Source organism: Oryzias melastigma, linkage group LG8 (genome assembly GCF_002922805.2).
Source record: "Oryzias melastigma strain HK-1 linkage group LG8, ASM292280v2, whole genome shotgun sequence".
NCBI lineage: Eukaryota > Metazoa > Chordata > Actinopteri > Beloniformes > Adrianichthyidae > Oryzias > Oryzias melastigma.
Genome location: NC_050519.1, coordinates 13751787 through 13758530, shown reverse-complemented (window position 1 = coordinate 13758530; position 6744 = coordinate 13751787). Strand labels below are relative to the sequence as shown.

Here is a 6744-nt window from a genome sequence, read left to right as displayed (position 1 = left end):
ACAACTCACATCTGGACAGAAGGTTTGGATCACTACTGAAGGAACTACCGGCGCAGTCATCAGACCTGCAAGTACCCCAGATCTTATCTGGTAGAGACTGACAGAGGTACTTTAAGGAGAAACAGAAGTCATCTTCGACCCACCAAGACTGTTACAAGGTTGGGCTGATTGGTTAAACTTCCTGATAGATTGGATCTGTGAAAAGGACTTAACAGACTACAATGCATGAGTGCAATTCTGAATATAAGTTGTAGGTGTTGATGTAAAAGAACAAAAAGGTTCAGTATAAGTTCTGTTATTTTAAAAGAAAACGGCATTTTGGGGTTAAAGAGAAATACTTGAAGTTTAAGAGTGTTTTCATGTGTTTACTTAAAAGAAAGTATGACTCAAGCTAAAAGGAGGAGGTGTAGTAAGAGGACTTGTCCCATGATGCTTTGCTGTAGCACAGAGTGCTGGGAGTCTGAAGTTACAGAAATAAAGTTGTTGCTAACGATGGCGGACCGATTCCCGTGTCATCTTTATACACCGCACATTCCAGATTGCTATTTAAACCTGATTGTTTTATGTTCCCTCCCTCTGTTACCATCTTCTTTTTTCCCTAACATCCCCCAACCTCTTTCTTCCTTGTTTCCATCTGGTCCAACAAAAAAGGAAAAAAGGTACAACATATCAATGTAAATAAAGTTTAGTATAAAATACATTATAGTGTACATTAAAATCTGTCCAACAATAGAGGCTGCACATATCTGCTTGCTTAGCTGTTGGACAGGACAAGTTAAAAAAAAAAAGGAAAAAAAAAAAGAAACAAAAAGAGATTGATGCCATACAGATGTACAAAGAAACACTAATTTATACGTTGGTTATATGATAGATCTCATCAGTGTCTGTAAACACGTGTAGCATATAGTTTTGGTTGTGTCATTTGTTTCAGTACACTCGCTCAAACCATGTTTGTTTGCTGCTGCCTGGGGGGGAAGAGACCATTGATTCTTTTTGGGGGTAACGTTTCCCTAAAAGCTTCACAACCAGAGTATGTCACTGCAAAGAGAACCTCCAGAACCAAATGGGACACATTCTCTGGCTCTCATCAAATATTTGTTTCCCCAAGAACACCACAAACCCGTCACTGCCATGTCAAAGTGGTCTTTCAAATTGTGCAAACTGTGTGTAAACGGTGACGTCTCTGGAGAAAGTAGGCTTTAAGTGGAGGTTTCTTTAATTTATTGAATTTGTTTGATGTGGAGTGAAAAAACAAAAGGAGCGATTTGTAAAAGACGCCCCATCGTTTGGTATTTTGAGTGACTCCTTGTTTGAGCACTGTGACCACCTCGCTACACTGTCAGTACTCCCATTGAACACTTTTCCATGCTTGTCTGAATGTTGTATGATTGTGGGGTTTGCCACGTGTAACTGTAGATATTTTCCTGTATTTTAACCATTTGGGTTTGGGAAGTCTTTGACTGTATTTGCCTGTAAAGGACAACAAACCAGTCTCCTGCTCTTGGAGTGCCTGTCACAGCTGCTAAACACAAACTAAAGAGGAAGCTAAAGCTGTTGACCAGGGACTCTTGTTAGTTGCTGCAAACATCCTCACCATTTTTACTGAAATGTGGTCTCTCAAAGGGGTGGGGTGCTTCCGTGTGTCATGTATGTTCAAAGTGCTTCAACCCTGTCCTAGTGCATTCTTCTGTGGCCTCGTTTTCCTTTTGAAATCCTGTTTTTTTTGCCTTATTTTAATATAGATTTCCAATATTTTTGCCAAACCTTCTTTCTTTGATCCCCGACTGCTTGTCTTTTAAATTCTGTTTTAATGTTTTAAGGAGGACTGTGCCTGAGTTAGTTTAATCGATACTTTTTACTGTGTATTTATTCACAACGTTGGTTTTTATTTGTCACTAAGTGAGCCTCTTGTGCAGTGTATGGTGCTGTGTTGTCACACATTGTGGGAAATCCTTCGTGTGCTTTACTGGTTTGTGACTGTCTGTTCAGGTTTCCAAACCAATGATTTAGATCACATACAGATGTAGACCCCTGCCTCTTTGCACATGCTGACTTTTTGTCTTCAAAAGCCACAGTAATCACAGATATGTTTCTGTTTTCTTTGAAGCTTTACAGCTTAATGTGTAGATGGAGGTGTCAGATTACATGCAGACGCAGATGCAGTGCAGATCAAAGGATCTGGTTGATCTGACGGATGCAGTCCTCCTCCACCACTCATCCTCTGTGCATCGTTGTCCTTTTTTTTGGTTTCACATCATATTTTTTTGTCAAAACATTTTCTTTAATTCTCTATTTCTTTGAGTGACGGCATGTTTTCAACAAGTCTCATCAACAAGCTTCAAACCAGCACTCCATCCTTTCTACCGAGTCCCTCAGTTCTTCATGATCAGCAGAACGGTTTACCCAGTAAAAATGTTTAGTCATTTTTATAGTGCATTGTTACTCTGTACACAACACACTGAGAAAAACTAAGATGTTCAGTGGCAGTGTTTGATGAATTTGGTCTGCTATAAGTATGACTGTGCCTTTGGAGGTGGTAGAATGAAATTCAGATGTTTTTAATTTTAAAGAGACAAATTAAACAACATGGAAAAAACAACATAACTTGTTTGTCTTTTTTAGTAGATAAAGTAGTGACTCTGCAGCTGAAATCCAGGAATATATTTCTAGTTAAATCCTCAAACCAGAATGTCTTAAAAGGGAGGAGAGTTTTACTGCAATGAAATCATAAAAACTGCTAAAATTCACATTGGTCTTTAACACTTTTTACAGCAGGGTTTGGATAATGTGTGATTTATGTTACAAGAAATTGATGGCAAATTGAAAAATAAACCTATTATTTTTAATTCAAAAAACCCTTTCAAAGACTCATTCAAAAGTCAATGAATACTGAATTGATCAATTCACCATTGTATCTTAAAAACAAACTTTTAGATCAATTTATGATCACACAAAGGGTGTTTTGTTTCATTTTATTTACAGTAAAATGACTATTTCAGAGTCAGAACAGCTCATTTTTTAGAATATCATCATGAATGTTTAATTTAAGACACGTAAAAGTAACAAATAGCAGATAATTAACATCTCAAAGTCAATAGAATTATGTAATGACTCTTGTAAAATGATGCTTGTGCTATTTTAACTTCTGTAGCTGAAAACACAGGACTTCTGTACAAAGGAGAAAAAAACACCTTCAGCTTCGTGTCAAACTAAAAGACAGATTGTTTTCGCTACAAGCTGAAACTTTTAGATTTCTTCTGTTCTGTTTGGATCAATTAATCATCTGAATGAATAATGCATAAGAAGTCAGAGCTTTAGAATCATTTTAATATATTTTAGGCAAAATGAATATTTACATTTTTTGTCCTTCAGTCTTCAGCTTAATAGATTACAATGACCCCTAGTGTTGCACAAGAGTATTACGATTATCTGCTATCAACAAAAGCATCTGTTTCAAAGATACACGAAACATTAGAGAATACTACGCAAACAATTCTGATACTTCATTGTATAGATTACCATCAGGATTGTACAGGCATGCACGAGGCAGAACAAAATTGGTTTGAAAATAAAAAATTGTTAAGAAACATGAAGAATATTATTTAATAGAAAGTTACCACTCAATATGCAACTTATAAACAATTAAAAATAAGTTGAAAATGCATTAACAAATGAAACATAAAAAAAATTAAATGTATTGTTAAGGACAATGAACAAAAAGATGTCTCTATTTAACAATCTCAATCTAAAAATGTAAATCTGTATTAACTTTAACAAATGAATCTAAGAAACTAACATCCCCATTATTCTTAAGTTTCCTCTGTTCTGTATTCCGGTTTCTCTTCTGTGTCTGTGTGTAAAATCAGTGTCTCCTCTGAATATATGCAGTGTTTGGAAAAGCTCATAAAATAACATACTGGAAGCATTAAAGAATAATAATCAAAATATTCTGAAATCAATTTCCTTCTGTGACTTTCATCTTCTAAGGTGAAAACAAATACCTTTTGCAGACTCTCTGGCATCTCTCTATTTTTAACTTTAAGCATCCCTAAAGTTTGCTGTTTTGCTAAATCCTTAAATTTCAGCAATCTTGACTTAATTTCAGCTTTTGTATGTTCTCTGTATCTAAGTTCATTATTTTTTCAAATAACATTTTTTCCCTGCAAATGTAATGGTGTTACATTATTTTTGTATGTATTTGTATTACCCCATACTCTTAACACAATAAGTGAAGTAAAACAATACAATTTCTCTGAAAACCATATTGACAGTCATTCAATAGCTTTTTATTCAATGAAAGAATTTATTCTGTGAACAAACAGCTTTTCTAATATTTTAGAGAATTGTGAAAGTGGTGATACTGGTCTATTAAAGCCCTATCTGTGCACGTGCCCGGCTCTGTGTGAAGTATTGTATTTGCCACTGATACAATTCTGAGCGGTTACTCCCTTTGATCCCAATCCCTTAGCCTCCTAGTTACACATACATTCTGAGAAAACACCTGTTTTAAAGGAGAGACTCAAAAATGGATAACATGTATCCAAATAATCAATGATTTTAGCAAATTTCCTACATAAACTTCTAGAGTTAAAATTAATTAATGAAAATATCTTAGCTTGTTCATTAGCATCATGGATTTGTTCATCTGTGTAATATTATTTACAAGAGTCTTTTATAAGATTAAAAGCATGGAGCTCTGGATCCATATCGCGGTCAAAATCATAAACTACTAACTCTTGAAAATCTCTGAGTATCAAATGAATCTGTCATTTAACAACTAACCACAGCTAATATAGCAAGCAGCAAATGCAGCAAAGGTTCTCATAAGAGAAGATACACAAATAAAACAAAACCAAAAGGAGCAACTTATCAGAGTTCTTGCTATTGTTCATTAGAATTTATATTGGTCCAAGTCTTTCATGTTTCTATACCCGAATCACTTTAGCTTTAACCTTAGTAATACTTTTCCGTTTCTAGTCTAGGTCGCTTGAATGATTTTTTGCTCCTTATAGATCTGGCTTTTCCAAGTAATTTCAGCTTGTATCTTTGTCAGATGCTCGTTTAGGTAGACCTCTGTCCCTTTTAATTTAAATACCAAATTACCACTAAAATATATGGTTACAAAATGACAAAAGAATGACCAAATGAAAACCAATAAAAAAGGTAAACAAACATCTGCAATTACTAACAATGAACAACAATATCTTTAGCTATTTAAACAAACTTAAAACTAATGATCAGTATTAAAAAGTAAATCTTATTAACTTTAACAAATTAATCTAAGAAATCAACATCCCTGTTATGTTTATATTCTATATTTTAGTTTCAGTTCTGTGTGTGTGGTCTAAAATGAGTATCTGCGCTGAATATTTACTGAGTTTCGACGGTCTCTTTGATTTGTTGTGATTTCTTTCTTTTCAAGAAGTGGACTGATGTTCCGCGGTTCATGATCGAATGAAAGATTTTCATGAAACTCCTCCACATGACTTACTGCTGAAGAAGTGCCGATCCCAGAGGTAACATCAGAATTTCTGACAGGTTGTCTCAGCCAATCAGAAACATTTCTGTGTGCTCTTTGAAGTCCTGAGATGCTCCCATATTCAGATGTAGCATCTCCACTCACTGAAAAATATAAATGTTGTCAAAAAATACAGAAATAATTCTCAAATTATCTATTTTTGAAAAATCAGACTTACTGTTCGGAATAAAAAATTCATCCATACTTCTTGCCACTTCAACAGATGGTATTCCTGTTTCATCTGGTTCATTCGCTAATGCTCTCATCACTCTGTCAATCAGCATCTGTTCTCTTCTCTTCCACTCCTTCTCTGTCAGCGTTGACTGTTTTGTTAGCCAGGGTAAAAAACTTAGCATGTTTTGTTCTTCTTTCAGTGAGAAACATCCCCTGGTTCGTGTTGAGATGTCAATGACTTTTCGCAGCAGCGCTTTAACTGGTGCACGGTTACCGAAATCTTCCAAACCAAATACATGATACCTTTTATCACATTTTGCCAACAACTCCTGAAGAGCTTTTCCTTCTCTGACAATGTGATCCTCTATTGAGTGTTTACCGAGCCAGTCTCCCCGTGTGAACAGAACCATGCAGTGTGCCCACACTTTCTCAGTGAAGGGCTTCAGGAGCTCAACAAATTCTCTGAGATCTTTTTCAGTGAATGATTTATGAACAGGAACAACCAGGAGAAAAGCGTGAGGCCCCGGATCACACATGGAAACACTACGATGAACTTCATGTTTGAGCCAGTCAGGAGCTTTTGTGTCTTTGTACCAGCCTGGAGCCTCAACAACTGAGACCTTAACTCCATCAAAATCTCCTCGATGTTTCACAGAAACTCTGGGTTTTTGATCTTCATTGTCCTGCACAGACAAATACAATTAACATTTGAACAACTTTGGATTTGTTAAATCTGTAATTGTCAAACTGTTGAATACCTTCTTGATACAAGCTGTATCTAATGATTCTTCAAATTTTTCCATGAACAGAATCCGATTTCCTGCAGTACTTTTTGCTGATCCTTTCTGACCCAACAGAACAACTCTGATCTCACTAAGTGACTGTCTCTCCTCTGTAAGAAACAGAAAATACATTTAATCACAAACTTTAAATATTCTTTAAATGTATCAATGAAGACTCATGCTTTTACTTCACCTTTAAAGATTTCTTTCAGTACTCTTGACTGTCTTTCAATGATCTTCTTCATCTTTTTGGCTCTTTTGTCTGCATCC

At 35.5% G+C, this 6744-nt stretch overlaps 2 protein-coding genes across 7 annotated transcripts in view; one reads left to right on the top strand and one right to left on the bottom strand.

Moving 5' to 3' along the window:
• The window catches only part of rfx1a (regulatory factor X, 1a (influences HLA class II expression)), a 13852-nt gene extending 11253 nt beyond the window's left edge, over positions 1–2599 (top strand). For all 6 annotated transcript variants that reach the window (XM_036213300.1, XM_036213299.1, XM_036213298.1 and 3 more), the window contains one exon: positions 822–2599. The gene's annotated coding sequence lies outside the window, so the exon portion shown is untranslated. The remainder of the gene's footprint in view (positions 1–821) is intronic.
• A 700-nt stretch (positions 2600–3299) lies between these two features.
• On the bottom strand, positions 3300–6738 carry LOC112146295 (GTPase IMAP family member 4). The gene is made up of 4 exons (XM_024272052.2): positions 6668–6738; positions 6451–6584; positions 5697–6375; positions 3300–5622 (listed from the first exon to the last, which is right to left on the bottom strand). The coding sequence occupies exons 1-4, from the start codon at positions 6717–6719 to the stop codon at positions 5345–5347; spliced, it is 1143 nt and encodes a 380-aa protein (XP_024127820.1). The 5' UTR covers positions 6720–6738; the 3' UTR covers positions 3300–5344.
• Between the last annotated feature and the right edge of the window lie 6 nt (positions 6739–6744).

Bases quoted from the DNA above. Each gene is read 5' to 3' on its own strand.
- LOC112146295 (XM_024272052.2), bottom strand. From the start codon at position 6,719: ATGAAGAAGATCATTGAAAGACAGTCAAGAGTACTGAAAGAAATCTTT. The intron at 6,585-6,667 runs GTGAAGTAAAAG...TGTTTCTTACAG, and splicing joins ACTGAAAGAAATCTTTAAAG to AGGAGAGACAGTCACTTAGT. The intron at 6,376-6,450 runs GTATTCAACAGT...TTGTCTGTGCAG, and splicing joins ATACAGCTTGTATCAAGAAG to GACAATGAAGATCAAAAACC.